At 34.8% G+C, this 19,954-nt stretch overlaps 1 protein-coding gene across 3 annotated transcripts; it reads right to left on the bottom strand.

The window, feature by feature from the left end:
• Positions 1–473: 473 nt before the first annotated feature.
• Positions 474–19,889, bottom strand: LOC101884305 (zinc finger protein 239-like). 3 transcript variants are annotated; one of them, NM_001328003.1, is given in 5 exon segments: positions 2,634–3,143; positions 3,564–3,693; positions 3,778–4,196; positions 19,046–19,225; positions 19,815–19,889. In NM_001328003.1, coding segments are annotated over 4 exon segments (1,038 nt in total). In that variant the 5' UTR covers positions 19,131–19,225; positions 19,815–19,889; the 3' UTR covers positions 2,634–2,739.
• Positions 19,890–19,954: the final 65 nt, after the last annotated feature.

The following is a 19,954-nucleotide window of genomic DNA, read 5'->3' on the forward strand; positions in this document are numbered from 1 at the left end:
CTGTTGCTCCCGCGACAAAAGCAATGAGTGGACATGACAGCATCACGGCGACAGCATTAAATAAAGATACTTAAAAGTATTACTTTAACACGTTTATGCCCAATAATGGGTTTTATTTCTGTATCGCGATCGCGAACAAATCTTTTTAACCGGATCTTCTAACTGAACCAGTTGAACTAGTTCACTAAATCGAACTAAATCATTTGAAACGATTCGCGTCTCCAGTAAGAACTTATCCACCAACTACTTACTTTATAACAAGTCTAATACCCCTCTGACTCTAAATAAGCCAATATATACTCTCATTCAGTTATTAGAACAGCAACTTTACATTGAGAAGCGGTGAACCGTTAATACTGCGCATGCGTGATTCAGTGAACCAAACAAAAACAGTACAGCCCTCAGCCTGCTGTGTGACTGAACTGAACCACTGAACTGAACTGGAAGAACTGAAGCACGGGTAAACTAAGGGCTTAAATGAGAGGATCTGGTGAAAAAACGCAAGTTTATTTCATAGCAGACAATCATAATGGAATTTAAATGAGTGAATCATGATTCAGTTGGTTTGCAAAACTTTACTGTAAGACTTTTCTGATCATTTTAATTGACTTAAATTACTATTGCTGACTACATAATGTTGAGTCCTAACATCCACGTTAAAAATCTGAATTACCCATCAGCAGGCCTGGATTAATAATTCAGAGCCCATTGGGCACAATGTCTTGAAGGCTCACTATAGCCGCACCCTATAGTTGAATTAAAAAATAAGATTAATATAATATTTGATAAAAAAATTATCTATAATGTATTGCCCACATTTTTTTAAATAATTGATATACAGTACATATATTTCTATTCTACAAAGATTTAACTTATTTTTAAAGCATTTAATTTGAAAGAAAAAAATACTAATACAACTAGGGGAAATTAATGGATTTTAATGTACTTGTTCAAGTTCACTGAAGCAGTATTAAAATATATATTTAGGGTATTTTAATGTATAACTTCTACAAACTTATACTGCACATGATTTGGATAACACCTCTCCAATCCAGTTCTAGGAGTCGGAGTCCTCCATAATACACACACTTATCAATAATTCCCACTTGTCTTTCTGGTGATGAAAAGTAGGCAAAATCTAAGTGCAGACGGGCCCCTGGGCCTGTGCCCATAATGCCCATAGTTTTATCCGGCCCTGTCCATCACTACTGGGTGTCTAACTTGAGGATGGGTAGATGGTTGTGGTGGATGATAGTGTTCATATTCTTTGAATACATGTTTCAAAAAATGTGTGGTTGAGTTTTTATTATACAATATTTATATTGTTGATTTAGAATTTTGCATCTAACAAATATCCTCATTTAAAAAAACTGAAACTAATACTGAAACTAATAAAAAGACATTTTTAAATATAGAAACTAATAAAAACTAAGAAATCTGCCTCTAAAACTAATTAAAACTAACTGAATTTGAAAATAAAATGTCAAAACGAAATAGAAACTAAAACTAATGAAAAATCCAAGACTATTATAACCTTGGTCCATTATCGGTGAATCAAGTCAAGAAGTTTTACCAGTCTCTCAGAGTTCTTTGTTAGGATCTGTCAGGTTTTACCCTTCTTCCAAACAAAGCTAGTGTTGTCCCTTTGAAATTCACATAGTTTTTCCCGGATCTTCGTTTGATGTTTTTCCTTACTTTTCTTCCATGTCACTCCAACCTTTTGCCAAGGTCTTTGTTTCTCTTTCCCAGGGATTCCTATAATAGTTTCTTCTTCGCTGTTTATCAGTCCTTTTTCTTTCAGACTTTCTCTTGATGCCTCCGTCATCAAATTGTACATGACTGCCCTGTTTTCCAGAAAGATTCGGTGTTTGGAACTTAATCCCCTTTTCATTCAGAATTTTTCTTATCGGAGCAAAAGCCCGTCTTTTCTGTTGGATCTCAGGTGGGTAGTCTTGGTCAAAGAAAATTCTTTTTTTATTTCAGTGTATTACTTTTTTTCTCCATGCAAAGCGGAGGACCAGGTCCTTTGTTTTCCAAAAAGATTTTAAGTCTTGCCGGCGGTGGTGTTTAGAACTTAATTCCCTTTTCATTCAGAATGCTTTCTTCCGGGATTCCAAAAATCTGATTATTATTTCTACGGGAGCGTTTTTCTATATCTCACAGTTTCTCTTTTAAATTTTCTTGTACTTGAATGGATTGATTGAGCATTTCTTTCATCTCTGCAATGTTCTCCTCCAAAATTCTCCAACTCGCTGCTCCACTTCGTTGACCTTTTCTGTCGTTGCATTTAGGTCCGTGATAAGGTCATCCAGTTGTTGATTGACTTCTTGTTTACAGTTACTTAATTCCATTTTCACATCTTTTGCGAGAGAATCTTGGAAGGCGGTTAAATCAGATTTAATATTCTTCTGGAAAGCTTTGATGTCTGTAAATATTGCTGCAATGATAGGTGACAGGCTATCAGCTATCCCGTCCGTCTTGGATTTTTCATCTGTTGATTTCTCATTTTTTTCAGGATTAACTGGTTGTTTTGTCCTAGCCTTTTTGTTTTTGTCCCTCCTCTATGTCATTTAAATATGGTTTAGGTTATTATATATGATGTAAAAAGGAGGATTAATACCAGTGTGTATGGAAGCGCTCTTTCTATGCTGCTACATGTGTCGGCGCCTTACCAGAAACCATCCCATGTGTTTCTTAAGCTGCCCTGATTAAGTGAAACTTTGTACACACTGATCATGTCTACAGTTTCTCTCCAGTGTGAATTCTCTCATGTGTTTTCAGGGTTCCTGAGCGAGCAAACCTCTTACTGCACTGTGAACACTTGTACGGTTTTTCTCCAGTGTGAACCCTCTGGTGGCGTTTCAATTCTGCAGCTGTAATAAAAGTCTTCTCACACTTCAAGCACATAAACTCTTTCTCTCCAGTGTGGATCATCATGTGTCGATTAAGGGATGTTGATTGGCTAAAACTCTTCTCACACTGAGTGCATGTGAATGGTTTCTCTCCACTGTGATTCCTCATGTGTATATTAAGGTTTGATGATTGGCTGAAACTCTTCCCACACTGAGTACATGTGAATGGTTTCTCTCCAGTGTGGATCCTCATGTGTAGATTAAGGGATGATGATTGGCTGAAACTCTTCCCACACTGACTGCATGTGAATGGTTTCTCTCCAGTGTGGATCCTCATGTGATGATTAAGGTACGGTGATTGGCTGAAACTCTTCCCACACTGAGGGCATGTGAATGGTTTCTCTCCAGTGTGGATCCTCATGTGTATATTAAGGTATGATGATTGGCTGAAACTCTTCCCACACTGACTGCATGTGAATGGTTTCTCTCCAGTGTGAATCCTCATGTGTTGATTAAGGTTTGCTGAGTTGCTGAAACTCTTCCCACACTGGGTGCATGTGAATAGTTTCTCCCCAGTGTGGATCCTCATGTGTTGATTAAGGGATGTTGATTGGCTAAAACTCTTCCCACACTGAAGGCATGTGAATGGTTTCTCTCCAGTGTGGTTCCTCATGTGTATATTAAGGATTGATGATTTGTTGAAACTCTTACCACACTGAGTACATGTGAATGGTTTCTCTCCAGTGTGTATCCTCATGTGTAGATTAAGGGATGATGATTGGCTGAAACTCTTCCCACACTGACTGCATGTGAATGGTTTCTCTCCAGTGTGGATCCTCATGTGCTGATTAAGGTATTGTGATTGGCTGAAACTCTTCCCACACTGAGGGCATGTGAATGGTTTCTCTCCAGTGTGGATCCTCATGTGTATATTAAGGTATGATGATTGGCTGAAACTCTTCCCACACTGAGTGCATGTGAATGGTTTCTCTCCAGTGTGAATCCTCATGTGTTGATTAAGGTTTGCTGAGTTGCTGAAACTCTTCCCACACTGGGTGCATGTGAATGGTTTCTCTCCAGTGTGAATCCTCATGTGTTGATTAAGGTGTGATGATTGGTTGAAATTCTTCCCACACTGAGTGCATGTGAATAGTTTCTCTCTATTGTGGATCCTCATGTGGATCTTTAGTTTGCTTTTGTTTGCCAAACTCTTCCCACACTGATTGCAGGTAAAACAACGCTTGTCTCTCATTTTTAAAATATCATCAGTCTCTAAATGAGTTTTGTCTTCAATTTTGACATGATGTTCCTCCTCTTTACTCCTCTCATACTCTTTAACTAGGTCTGAAATAATAAAAAAAAGCTTTTAGTAAATCATTAAAACTCTCAGTGAAAAGGAAGTAAAAACTTTAATTTTGATGCACATTAAATGTAAAAACAGCAGATCATATTTAGATTGATCTTGTCATATTAACCTCCTAGTGTCCATTACACACAAACACATTTAAGCGAATACTTATATGATTAATCCCAGAGCATTTTGGTCATATTGATGAGACATAAATTTGAAAGCTGTAAATGGCCAGTTTCTATTTGTATATATTCGTAATCACACAAAACAACATGTTTTTGAAAAACTTGTAAAGCAGATAGGGAATGCTTTTTCATTCTGTGCCTGACTGGTAAACCTGTCAGAAAAAAAAAGCAGCTGAATCTCTGAGAATATTTGCCCCACAGACATGAGACATATCTGCATAACATCTGCATAAAGCCTTAAACCTGCACCTTTAGATGACAAATGTTCTCTGGTTTAGTAATCTGCATGTAACGAATGCAATGCAGAATACTAACACTTAACTGTTTCAGATCATCAAACAAATGTAAATATTAGACAAAGATAACATAACTAAATGCATTGTGCAGTTTTTAAATGAAGAATTTTATTCTTAAAAGGAGGACAAAACACTGAACTACACAGACTTGTGTGAAAATGTTTTTCCCCATTAAACATAACTTTATTTATCACACCGGGTTCAAGTTCTCTAGCCACACCCAGACCTGATAACTACCACATATTCTCAATCAAGAAATTACCTAAATAGGACCTGTCTGAAGTAGACCAAAAGAGCCTCAAAAGCTAGACATCATGCCAAAATCTAAAGACATGTAAACACAAATGAGAAAGAAAATTCCTGTGTCATAAGTAAAAAAACAAAAAAGAACTGAATTAAATGCAGAAAAACAACAAGGGTTTATTAAGGAGTGAGAACCGGAAAAAGCAAAAATCAAACTAAACACCCGGTCGGGTGAGCGCTGATAAAGTTTCATGGGAAAAAACAACCAGACACTCACTCACTAGCGGTCCTGGACACAAATACAGGGTGAGTAACAAAATAATATGCACACAAATTATCGATAACATACTGACAAACATGAAGGGAATGATGTGGTATAAACAGGAAAAAAGGGAAACGAGAGCTTCTGTGACTGCAAATAAAAGCAGATGACATGAGATAATCTGTAACCCAGAACAGGAGAAGAGAGCAAAACCGTGAGGTACGGTGACAGTACCCCCTCTCTCAAGAACGGCCCCTGGCATTCCCTTAAGACTCACTATGGAACTAATGAAACTGATCAATGAGAGAGCGGTCCAGAATATCCAGAGCCGGAATCCAACATCTTTCCTGTGGACCATAACCTTTCCAGTCTACCTGATACTGATAACCTCTCTTTAAAGCCATAAAGAATCCGATTCCATGGACCGAAGAATGTGAGCGGGCTTTCATAGATACAGTACATGTCCCTGTCGAAGGTCTGTAATTTTAAGCTAATTATTCATTAAAGGCCAAGCCATTCGCATACGTGACGTACTGTTCTTTATGAGACTGAAATGTTGGTAATAGCTGTGTTTCCATCCAAAAATGAGAACTAAATTTATTTGCAAAACTGGAATATTGTATGAAAAATACACAAATAAATCAGCGTTTCCATCCAATGAATCAAAGAGAACAAAATCGTCACATCCTGATTAACTGGTTCCAAGTATCAACAGTAAAAACAGAATTTATTACGGTAGAAATAGTTACATGAATCTTTTGCTTATTTAATAAATGACTTTCCCCTCAGAGGACAATGAACATGTGGTGGCGTTTGAAGCCATGAGATGCAGAGAACAGACACTCTTGACACACTCCAGACGCTCTGGAGATCATTAATAATATAATGACATGAATACTGAAATGGTTCAGGGGCCTGTTTCAGTAAGGAGGTTCAAACAACTCGGAGTTTAAACTAGAACTCTGAGTTGATTTACCGAGAGATTAAAAACTCTAGAGTTTTCGGTTTCAGAACAGCTGATCTGAGTTAGGTCAATCAACTTTGAGTAGACCAACTCAGAGTTAAGCGCGCACACCGTGACTATAAAAAGGCATTATTAATGGAGCGCAGATATTACGAGTGACCAAGGCAACATTTAAAAAAAAAAGAGATCACCATTTCTTTCTCCAGCTGAATTTGATGTACTCATGCAAAGTTATAGCAAATATGAGCATATTTATTTAAAAAGAAGCAACCATCAGTGAAACAGAGACAGTTAGCCTGGGAAAACAGCTGCTCAGGTAAATGCGAAATTTTACATTTAAAATATTTAAATATTTAAGTATAGTAAAATGAGTAATGTAATGTGTGATGTTTATAATTTTTTTCTAAACTTTTATACACGTTTATCAGTTTTAATAGATTTAACAGTGCACTTGTGTCTGCCTTTTTACTGATCAAGTGAAAGAGGTTGATATAGTACATATATATATAGTACATGTCGAAGGTCAGTGAATTTAAGATAATTATTTATTGTTCTGTGTGTGACTAAAAGGTAGGCAATGTCTATGTTTTCATCCAAATATATTACACAAATTTATGTGCAAACTGGAATATTGTAAAAAAAATGCTAATAAAGCAGCGTTTCCATCCAACGAGTCAAAGAGAACAAAATCCCAAATGTCAACAGTTAAAACAGAATTTACTGTGGTAAAAGAAGCTGCGTCACTTATTTCTTTATTTAATAAAAGTACTTGCGCCTCAGAAGACAATGCTGACATACAGTGAACACGTAGGGGTGTTTGAAGCCATGAGACGCAGAGACTCTTGACACGCTTCAGATGCTTGGAGGTAATTAATAATATATACTAATACTGAATCAGTTAAGGCATTTTAAAATGACTAAAACAACATTTAAGACGTGTTACAGTGTGCTCACCCTGCTGGTTTGTCCATTCACACACATTTTCATCATCAAATGATGACCTTTTTTAATGTACATACAGTAATTTGTTCAATAAAAGTGTTTTAGAGAATTAGAATTACCGCTTCGTTTTTAAAAAAAGGGGAGGAGACCAACAGAAACTCTGAGTTTAGAGGATAAAACCTGTTTCTGACCAGGTTAGGTTCACAGAGTAAGTTACCACAGTAACTGACTCTGAGTTAAAGTTACCTCTCTTTCAGAAACAGGCTTGACTTACCCTGCTTGCTCGAGTTTAACAAACCTGCCATTTTGAAACGGAAAACCCAGAGTTTCTCTCATTTCAGGGTTAAAATAATCTGAGTTTTCACTTAACCTCCTTTCTGAAACAGGCCCCAGGTGTTTTAGAATGACCAAAACAACATTTTAGACGTGCTCAGCCTGCTGGTTTGTGCATTCACACACATTTTCATCATCATAGAATCTCTTATAGCCAACCTTTTTTAATGCACAAACTGGAATTTGTTCAGTAAAGGTGCTGGCGTACTTTACGTAAGTTTATCTTTTAGTTCCTGCCTGACTGCTTGAGTCCATGAAGTGATTATTTTTAATTTACACACCGGTTTCTCTTTTCTTTCAGATTTTACCTCATAACTAGGGCCAAACAGAATCTTGACCTTTTTTGCTATTTCTTCTGAGAATTTAGTATAAAAAATAAATAAATAAATAAAAACTGCGCATTTATGTGGTTTTATTTTGGGAGTATCTTAATTAAAAGCTTTTTACAAAGCAAATCTATCTAGATCCACTTGTTTGGTAAACAAAGCAAGTCTCTTCTATAATATCTCTACTAAAAGACAGAAAATATTACTTTACACACTGTATTGTAGATAAATTAAATAAACATTTTCATATTAGTTAATAATATTACTGAAATTAATAAAAAAAACTGAAAAAATAAATAAATGTACACACATTTATACAAGTAAATAAATAGACTCAATGATGGGCTAAAATTCTGCGGATTTCTGTGCACACAGATTTTATGTGGGCCTACTCATAACCTTCTGGCGTTTTTAAAACGAAAATGAAAAAACGGCTCAATTTTCTTTTTCGTGGTGAAAAACGAAAAAACAAAATTCAAAAATGATTAGATTTTTTATTTTGAATAGCAAAAAATAAAATCACCAGAAAACAAAAACGGTCAGTGTATGGTCCGTGTACGTTTTGTTCATTTGTTTTCCATTTTCAAACGGAATAAAGGAAATGGAGAAAACGGCCGTTTTCCCATTTTCTTTTGCTCACGAGAAAACGAAAAAACTAAATTATGGCTGGATTTTCGTTTTTTTGGTTTAGGGTAGGAAAACGGATAAACGACTTTAAAATTCATTTTACACATGTAGACGGTGCTGAAACGCCCATTTTCACGTTCGCCCTCAAAATAAAAGCCTTACACGCAGGCTTTTATTTATTATTAATTAGCCTATATATAAACTAAGTTTACATATTCTATCATTTGAACCACACACAGTTGGCAGGCTTACATTCATTGCGTATGTATAAACTAAATAAAAACATAAATTAGCAGTATTCTTAGGGTGCTTTTACACCTGTGAATCGATTCAGTTGTTCCGAAACAGAGATTACAAATGTTACATTGTTGCTCTTTGCTCTTGGAGTGGTTCGCTTTCACACTGCAAAGTTTCTAATCGGACCAAAAGAGCTAAAACATGTCACGTGCGAGTAAACTCTCCTCACATTGGTCAGAGTGTCAGGGTTTATTTTGCGCTAAGCTGTCAGGAGAGGTGGTGGTTTGGTGGTGATTGACAGGGTGCGCGCGCGTGACGTGTCTGAGGAGAGACACGGTGGGGAGGGGTGAGAAGGGTGCGCGACGATGCCTATTTGAGGACCGGGAGAGAGACGCGAGATTACCGGGAGATCTTCACTCGTTTGCGGGCATCCGGAGACTCGCGAAACTTCCCGCCTTACTCATAATTCTCTCTTCATATATCCGTAAGCCTATTACATATCCATAAAACACTGTGATATAATCGCGCTCGGATCGGATCACTTTCTCACTGCAATCGAACCGCTCCAGGGTTCGTTTCAATCGAGCCGAGACCACCTCATTCAAGCGATCTCGGAGCGATTACTTTGGCGCGGAACAGAGTGTGATTGCCCTATTCACATATGCCAATCGAACCGCGCTAACTGGGCAAACGAGACACGTTCCGAAACAAAAGTGTAGGTGTGAAAGCACCCTTAGACGTTTGCCATTAAAATAAGGTCATAGTTCACTGCCAAGCTTCTTGCTGCTGTGCACCTGATGCTGAGCAAAGATAGCCATTTCCGAGCAGCAACTGGTTAACATGATTGTTTCAGGGCTATTGTAGGCCTAAATAATACTCTGTATAAAATAATAATTTATTATTATTATTTTTATTATAATATTATCATTATTAATATTATTATTTACTTAGTTATTTATTTAAATGATTTAACTTAAACTTTAAACTTCAAATTTACAGAATATGGCAAATAAGTATTTATTAAATGGAGGTCAGGTGTTTATCTTAAATATAATTATTAAATTATTAAATATTATGACATTATAATTCAGTGGTGTATTGGAGAGTATGCAGGCAACCCGTGAAAACGCTCTTTAAGATTTTAATGCAACACCAAAGTAGGTCTGTCTTATTTTTTTGTTATTTGTTGCTGTTATTATTGTGGCATTATATATATATATATATATATATATATATATATATATATATATATATATATATATATATATATATATATATATATATACACACACACACACACACATACACACACATATACCTATATATACAGGCTGCGGAATATTTTAAATAAGTGGTTTATCCTAAATAAAATACAATAGGATCGGTGGATGTGCAATGAATAGTTTGAAAAGCCCTGGTTCAGACTAACAGACAAGCTAGCTGTCTGTGCGCTGCGCTAATAACTTGACATTTGTTCTTTTCGGTGCTGCCAGATGCATTTACTGCATAAAATAATAAAAAAAGGTAATTCGGTAAAGCGCGCAGAAATAAGCACACTATATGCCTATGCCGAATTAAGTTCTCTTTATTTCTTTCATCAAGACTTTTCCATGCGAGGAATTACAGTTATTAATAGCTTAGTCCTTATAAACGATCAGTTTATAAAATACACAATTTACGGATCAAGCCTAATGAAGAATAAGAAGAATATGCAACGCATTATGATCCTTGAATGATCAAAGCGCATTTATATAAACTATATATTTTATATAATCCATAAATATTAAAAAACATTATACATTTAAAGTAATGGAACATTATATGTTATAAAATCTAAACTATTATTTAGGCTACAAGCTAAATAGAAGTGCCTTTTCGGAGCTGTTCAGCGCGTGCGTCAAAGAAAAGACATGACACAATCTCAATAAAAACTTGTTGCTTATTTACAATATCTAAAGGGATATAAAACATCTAACATGCATCTCCATTCTCAACCAGTTTCTGTGTTCTGCATCCTTCACAGACCGAGTTCTTATTCCGAGGTAATCTGTAAATATTCTCATTTTTAGAAGAGTCTGTAAAGGCTGTTCTGGCACACTCTTGATTAAAAGTGAAACTGACCAGCGCAACGGATGATTTGTCATTTAGATAAATACAGTTATAATACAGGTTATGGAAGTATGAATATTTCATTTTAATTTCATATTATTATTTTATTAAACTAAAAAACAGTTTGTGTTTTGGCGCTGCATGCAGCGTATTGTGAATATTATTTTGAAGCACTTCAAATGTTATTCTTCCTTTTTATTTTTATTGTATTTTTATTATTTTTAATTATACCAAACAAAATTGTTTCTAAACAGATACATTTTCCTATAGGCTACGATGAAGTGTATATTTTTGTTCACACAGGTCCTATACAAAACTGTGTGAATGGATGATTTGTTTCTCCGTGAAAATCACTCATTTAATAAGCAAAACAGGCCAAAATGTTGTTTAGCTTGCGTCAAACTGGATGGAAAATTTACAAATATTAAATACAAAGGCTGATTATTTTATGCAATGAGGGACAATAGGCCTATCACAAATTAAAGAAAATTATTTGCATATTAAAACGAAAATATATAAGCTTTACAACCTGTGAGAAATGACTTTAGATAATGTAAACAAGCATCAAGTTTTGTTTGAGATTGTGTCCTCTAATTCATTAGTGTAGCCATAAAAGAGACTGTGCATCAGAAATACTGGGTGCCTTGTTTATTGTCAAAATAATGTGCAAAAAAATAAATAAAAAAATTACTTATCACCAACCTTAAATGTGAAATAGCAGGGCCCGCTGTAGCACTTTCTCAAGAAGAGCAATGTCAAATTATTAGCGCAACGCACATGCAGCGAGCTCATCTGTTTATCGGAACTACTAGGCACTATTTTTTATCAACTATAATGTGTTTAATTACACTGTTAAAAATTGTCCCGTTAAAAAACAGGAAAATACTGGCAGCTGCAGTTGCCAGCAATGTACTGTTATTTTACAGTATGTTGCTGTAAAAATACATGGACTACATTGATTTACACAATACTCAAGTGAACTCATTTTGCTCACTGAAAGCAACTGCCTCAACTTGGTCAACTGCTGAATGAGTTTATGAAGTAATGTGCTTTATATGCTTAGAAGTATACTTATAATGATAACTTATTTTAGTTAATTAGAAAAGTTTGGTTTAACTCTAATGTCTTATTTTTCACAACAGCACACATACATGTAAATCTGGAACTACCAGAGAGATTCTGACTGCATCAGCAACTAAACAGCCGCTATCTTTAAATAGAGAAACATGCAGAATAACATCAGCAGTTCATTGTTCATCTTTAACTCATACACTGGCTCTACTCTCCTCCACAACGGTGACAGACAGAGGAAATTAGCTTCAGGTTTTACAGTAAAATCCTGTTTTTTCCTTGATTTAACAGTAATCTACTGGCAGCTGTGGTTGCCAGCAATATACTGTTTTTTTACAGTCTACTTCCGTTGTGTAAATTAACAGTATATTACTGTTAAAATACATTTTTACACTGTGTTTTTACCTCTCACACCTTTAACCCTTTAAACCCCAGAGCATATACTTCAGTTTTTATTGAAGTGTCGACACTACTGAGTGTTCAAGAAACATGGAGCAAAGCTGAAGTAAATTCATTAATTAAATGACTAATTAAATGATAATTGAGGATTAACAATGAACAAATGAAGAAATAGTGAAGGGAAAAAACAAGAACAGAACATACAAAACTTTAGTCACAGCTTTATAATGAAATAACCTGAAGAACAACAAATGATTTAATCCTTTAAATGATCAGCGGATGATTAAACAACTCTACAAACATCATCACCAGCTACACTTATTACTTAATACATGTATTTTTGTATAACATTTACTAAAGTTCTTCTTGAGAAAAAGTTAAAGTTTTACGTCACCATCATGGAGAACAGAGTTTGCTTTAGTTGGGCTCTTAGCCCTGTCATTTTTAACATTTATATGTCTTGGCTGCTGCAATTGTTAAGAACTTTGTTTAAAAAGCTCCTTTGTTGTGGCAAGCCAGCCAAAAACCTAAATAAGATCTGGTGATGTTCATGTTGCTATTAAATGGCAGAGTCTGTTCTCATTTAGTATTATAAAATTTACTGCTCCTATTCAATGTTAAATCTATTGTTTTACATTATGTCTATATATGGCAATGATTTCTGGAAGTTTTTAAGAATATCTTGGACAATAACACTGCTCTATGGTGTAAATCGCACTCAAAGAGACATCAATAATCAGCATATGAACCTCAATAATGGTGACAACTAACAAAATTAACAGTTTAACTCACAAACAGGCAACTGAAAGTCTAAACATAAACAACAGCAGAATCAAACACAAATAAAGAAAACTGTTTTCCATTATACAACATTTATTTATACCGCAATGCATGCTGGGATATTTGTACCGTGCCACTCCCAGCATGCATTGCAGCATGAAACATTTGAGATGTTACCATTGTTGAGATACAAGGTCAGATTCATGAGGTCTGAGTGTGTATTTGTCATAACTGAACTGTTTTTGTATGTTATTTCTTAACTGTTAAGTAATTACGGAGGTATCTTTTCTGTTTCCACTTCTCAATAATTAAATTAATATCTGCAACTAAGCATAAAATCTATTGCATGACGCCCCTCATCCAGATTTGTACCAAAACATTTATCAGAATCAATTTCAGACAAATAGATTTCTCTATTTATTGACTTCCCAACTTTATTGCTGTAGTACAAACGTTTTGTAAACTCTGCATTACAGCAGTTGGAAAGTCTACTTAAATGTGGTCAAGGGTGAAGAGCCCAACTAAATCAGCCCCTCACTCCATTACGGTGACACAAAAAAACACCTTAATTTCTGTTGGATCTCAATGAGAATAGTATGGAAGTCAAATCAGTCAGTAATAAGTGTGTGTCTGCTGTTGTTTGTGGAGTTGTTTAATGATCCTCTGCTGAGACTGAAGCTGTTTTATTTTATTTGATTTTATTTAATGTTGTAACTCAAGTCACTGTTTGTATTTCTTGTTTATTTTCTTCAGTAATTGTAATTATTAACAGCAGGTGTTCATCAGTGTCTGAATTCACTCATTAGTGTTCATTAAAACTGTCAGGTGAACTATATTAGTTAACTAGTGTATGGAATAGTGAACAAGGACACAAAGTGTGATTTCAAACACAGACTTCAAAACATCGAATCTGAACTCTGTTCGCTCACAGTTTTCTGCTGTTGGTTCCTTTCTCGAAAACAAAAATGTTACCCAGAAAGCACAGTTTTTAACAGAATATTACTGTTTTAGTGAAAAAACATTATTTTACTGTAGAATCTGACCGTTTTTTAACAGCAATTTTTTACAGTGTAGTTAATTTGAAATTTATTTCATTATTTCAGCAATAATTGTTGATTGAAAGAATGTGCTAGAAATATGCATTGCGGCTCACTTTATTGTACAGGCTTATTGCACTTAAACTTTTTAAGGTTCGGCTCTCGAATAAGTAAGGTTACGAGTAAATGTTATTTAAAATATTTCGCAAAGCATGCCATGTAGCCTACAATAACAGCAAATTACAAAAAATAATAAGACAAGCCTACTTTGACTTTGCAATAAAATAGTATTAATTATCAAATAAATAATTTCAATATATAATTAAAATATAAAGAGATAAAATAAAAACAAATGGTACCCTTTGTTTTTATAGCAGGGCCTAATGTGTTCTTATTCTGGTTCTGCTAACAACTATTAAAAAGAAAAACTAAACAATAAAAACACTAGTAAGTGATAATAATAATAATAATCATTATTATTATTATTGTTATTATTATTATAAAGCCCTTGCTCTGAAACAATCATACAAACCAGGTGCTGCTCGGAAATGGCTATCTTTGCTCTGCATCAGGTGCACAGCAGCAAGAAGCTTGGCAGTAAACTACGACCTTATTTTAATGACAAATGTCTAAGAATACTGCTAATTTACGTTTTTATTTAATTTATACATACGCAATGAATGTAAGCCTGCTAACTGTGTGTGGTTCAAATAATAGAATATGTAAACTTAGTTTATATATAATTAAATAATAATAAATAAAAGCCTGCGTGTAAGGCTTTTATTTTGATGGGGCGACGTCACAAGCTCAGATTTGGGTGACCAATTAGAGGAAAGTGGGCGTTTCAGCACCGCCTACATGTGTAAAAGGAATTTTAAAGTCGTTTATCCGTTTTCCTACCTTAAACCAAAAAACGAAAATCCAGCCAAAATCTCGTTTTTTCATTTTCTCGTAAGCAAAAGAAAAACGGCCATTTTTTTCCTTTCCTTTATTCCGTTTAAAAATGGAAAACAAATGAACAAAACGTACACAGTCCATTCCGCTGTGGCGACCCCCAATTAATAAAGGGACTAAGCCAAAAAGAAAATGAATGAATGCAGCGTTTCCATTTAATGAATCAAAAAGAACAAAATCGTCACTTCTTGATTAACTGGCGCCAAATCTCAACAGTAAAAACAGAATTTACTACGGTAGGAAAAACTACATGAATCTTTTCTGTGTTTAATAAATGACTTTCACCTCAGAGGACAATGTCAGCACACAATGAACATGTGGTGAAGATTTAGCGCATGTTTTTTCATGCCTATATTTCAAAAGTTATGTGCATCATGATGTTTCCATCAACTGTTTTTTTTTTTTACGCTCATAGCCTATCCAATATGCACATAAAAATAGGTGGCTGAATATGTAAGGCTAAGTGAGAAATACTGCTTCATTTTTAAAAAAAAAAGAAAAGGAGACCGACAGAAACTCAAAACAGAGTTAAGAGAATAAAACCTGCTGACCAGGTTAGGTTCACAGAGTATGTTACCAAGTTACCTCTCTTTCAGAAACAGGCTTGACTTACCCTGCTTTCTCGAATTTCACAAACTTGCCATTTTGATACGCAAATACCAGAGTTTCTCTCATTTCAGGGTTAAAATGCTCTGAGTTTTCACTCAACCTCCTTTCTGAAATGGGGCCCTGATCTCATATGCTATTGTTTTAAAGCTTCAGTTGCCTATTGGAGAAATGACTAGGACTAATAAACGGCTACTTTCTCCACAAACAAATGTGTTCATGTCTATACATACAAAGAAAAATAATTAAATTAGAAAATATGACTTTGCAACAGGGGCGAAGCAGAGGCACAGTAGATAGTGCTGTAGCCTCACCACAAGAAGGTCGCTGGTTTGAGCCTCGGCTCAGTTAGCGTTTCTGTGTGGAGTTTGCATGTTCTCCCTGCCTTCCCATGGGTTTCCTTCGGGTGCTCCGGTTTCCCCCACAGTCCAAAAACATGCGGTACAGGTGAATTGGGTAGGCTAAATTGTCCGTAGTATATGAGTGTGTGTATGATTGAGTGTGTGGATGTTTCCCAGGGATGGGTTGTGGCTGGAAGGGCATCCGCTGCATAAAAACTAGCTGGATAAGTTGGCAGTTCATTCCGCTGTGGCGACCCCCGATTAATAAAGGGACTAAGCCGACAAGAAAATGAATGAATGATTGACTTTGCAACATCAAGCAGCATTAAGCATGGATCATGTGATGGCCAGTGTGGTGTATGTTTTGTTAATTTAGTTTTGTTTTGAGTTTAAGTTACCGTGCTGCAGTGTCGACGAGGAACGGAGTTTCTGGATGTAGTCCAACAAACTAAAGGGCAGACGTGCCGCCAAGTGGCATCTATTGGTTCTGCCAATCGATACCATTGGCTTAATGGCTTGGAGGGAGAGCTGATCTTTAGTTTAAGTTCATTAATGATTTGCAGTGTTTGTTCAGATTTATATTTAGTTTTGCTTCATTTAACTAATATTTAGATTTGTATTTAGATATTTGACTTAGTTTATTGTTGTTGTCTGTTTTTGTCTCCCCCTTCTTGTTTACTGTGAACTAGTCCCTCTGGTATAAATGTGGTCAGTCTTGTCATTTCAAGGAGTTCTGTTTTTGGTTTATTCATGATTAGTTTGGTTTGAACTCAGTTTTGTTTTTTTTCGTTTAGTTTATTGATTTTTCAATTGATTTAATTGTTTCATTTATTTATTTTTTGAGTTTTTGAGAAATTTTTTTACTTTATTAAAAATAATTATTTTAAAAAATCTACTTTTTGTATGCCCCTTACTATATGTGCTGGCTCAGTCCGTCACAGACCAGTATAAGATTCTGACGGTGTGATAAACTTGACTAAAAATATCATGATTTCTCAGTACTGTGATTACCATTTATAAATATATTCTTTTTAAATGTCTGGTTAAAAAACCTAAACTTTTTTTTCACTTGAGAAACTTTGAAAGTATTTTGGAGCAGTAAACATGTCAGGCTAAATAATTCAAATTAATTTTTTTTACTATTTAAAACAGCATCTTTGGATATATTTTCTGCTGGAGACACTGTTGTCCTGAAAATCGTCAAACAAAATGTAAAAAACGTAGGGATGGTACAGCAGAAATAATGGTTTTAAAACTTTTTTTAAACTGCGGTATACCTTGAAAACTGTCATTGTCCCATGCCTAATACCGTCCAATGGCGGCACCTGCTGGTACGTGAAGAATATGGTCAATACTGACAAACTTTACACTCAAATGTTTGCATATCATCAGCATGCTGTAATCCATTTCTTAAACAGCAAAAGTCATTTTAGACTAGTTTGTTGGCCAGTTGTAGTCAGTGCAATGCTAAACGTTATTGTTCCACTATAAATTGTTAGATTTGCTTCATGTCGTCCCTCAACAACATCATATGGTTTAGAATACTGTACAATGTTTTATAACAGTTAATTATTTTAGTGTCCATTTCATTCAGCAGATTTAATATTGGGCGCATCCAAGCTTTCTGACATAAAGAAATTTTTCAAATGGCCCAGATGGAAAATATTTTAATTTACCCTTTCAAAATATATATATTTTTATTTAATAATACAATAATAAATGAATAATGAAAAAAAAACAATATTTTCGATATTTCTTAACAAAAGCTCTAGTTGTATTGTTTTGTAATTGTTTTTCAAAATAACCTTTAAAAAATTATTTAAAAAAATGTACAAATATTTTGAAAAGTTTTAAAAACTATAATAAAATAAATCTATGCAAGTCGATATCCTCAGCAGGAAATACATGGAGCTTATTTAAACAAAAGTTATTGTGAGAAAAAATAATTAAACTATTATGATAAATAGAGTTTAAACTTTTTATTTAAAAAGGTAATTTTAAGTTTTATTGAGATGGATTGTTGGTGATTTTGGACAGGCTGAGTAGCAAAACATGAATAGAGGAAAATGTAGACTTGTTAAAAAAAAATAAAAATAAAGACCTACAACACAATACTTTAGTAAATGTAAGATTTTTTAAGGCCTAAAATTTTTATTAGCCCTGGTAATTAGGTATTATAATAATGATGTAATTCTATCAGTTTAACCGCATAAAGAAGTTGATGAAAAAAGGGAATTGTGATCAACGTGACATATGCAAATGGAAAGTACTATACCAACACTATCACTGTAATAGCAGATATCTTCTATGATATACTACTATACTGTAGGTCAAATATCGACAGCTCAGTTATAGTCATTCATTTTCTTGTCAGCTTAGTCCCTTTAATATTCCGGATGCCCTTCCAGCCGCAACCTATCTATGGGAAACATCCACACACACACACATACACTACGGACAATTTAGCCTACCCAGTTCACCTGTACCACATGTCTTTGGACTGTGGGGGAAACCGGAGCACCCGGAGGAAACCCCCGCGAAGGCAGGGAGAACATGCAAACTCCACACAGAAACGCCAGCTGAGCTGAGGTTCGAAACAGCGACCTTCTTGCTGTGAGGCGACAGCACTACCTACTGCGCCACTGCTTCGCCCTCATCTCAGTTAAACTTTTTTAATTTAGAAGAACAAGGAAAGCAATAACCTTAAGGAGGTAGAGAAAATGGGAGACTAATAATACATAAAATAATGACAAAAAACATGAGAACAAGTAACAAATGAAACTCATTCCTGTTTATCAATGAGTGCTTATGTGCATTTAGGAGAACTAGGCAGCAAACTCGGGGCTGCAAGATGGATTTAATTATAGTGGTAAAATTGGCTTTATATTCGCACATTCAAACTTTCCCCTTAATAATATAATTTAATAAAATTATTTTTGCAAACTCGAAAATAGTGAAATCAAATTAGCAGTCAATGGCTATCAAAGTACAACATTGTTCACAGTCAAATGCTGTGATTTCAAGTTATACTTTCATGCTATAAACAATATAGAGACTCCTAAATGAACAAATGTGTAAAACCAACTTTACCTCTATATGACTGAGTTGGTCTTTGAGAATGAAAACTAACCTGTTTGTTCCTGCAGATCTTCCTGTTTGACTGAGAATGTCTCTTCGATCTTCACATCTTCACTCTCCTCTTTAATAAACGCCATCTTTATAACAGTGTGGAGATCAGTCGCTTCAGCAGGAATTTTTCTCTGTTTGGACACTTTATCCTGTTTAAAACGAATAAAACAATAAAAATGCCCTGTTTTAAAATAGAGAGGTAAAGTTGGTTTTATATTTACACATTCAGACTTCCCCCTTAATAATATAATTTCATTAAAGTATTATTTGCAAAATCTAAATAGTGAAATCATATAAGCAGCCAATGACTATCAAAGTACAGCATTGTTCACAGTCAAAAAAAAAACAGTGTTAATGTTGTTTTCAAGTCATACTGGCATGCTAATTCCACTCGAATATTCAAAGTAACATGGTAAACAATATAGAGACTTCTAAATGAACGAATGTGGGAATATAAAACCAACTTTACCTCTATTGTTTAAAATAGATAAAACAATGAACAGAAACAAAATAACTTTTCTTCAACACTTCAACGGTTTCTTTATATGAGAGTAATTAACAAAACGTTTCTTTAAAACACTTATTACACACTTTTCTGTTACTTTATTCAAACAATAGCCCTCGGTTACTGAGAATAAAATAGTACTACGTTGTATAAAGGATTAAAATATTTCCAACAACAGGAAAATAATTTAGCATCGTATAACAAACTAAAACCTTCGAAGTTGAACTTTAAATCGGTTTATATCTGTAAACATTTAAAAACAAACCTTTCTCCAGTTGAATCACAGCGCTGAAGCGGCGCCGCCTGATGACGTCACACGCCAAAATAAAAGTCTTTTCTTGTTTAGCTTTCTTGCCACTTACTTTTGCAGTCATGACTTATTGATATATTTCTCCCATGGTTTTT

This window comes from Danio rerio, chromosome 4, assembly GCF_052040795.2.
Source record: "Danio rerio strain M-AB ecotype USA chromosome 4, GRCz13ab, whole genome shotgun sequence".
NCBI classification, from domain to species: Eukaryota; Metazoa; Chordata; class Actinopteri; order Cypriniformes; family Danionidae; genus Danio; species Danio rerio.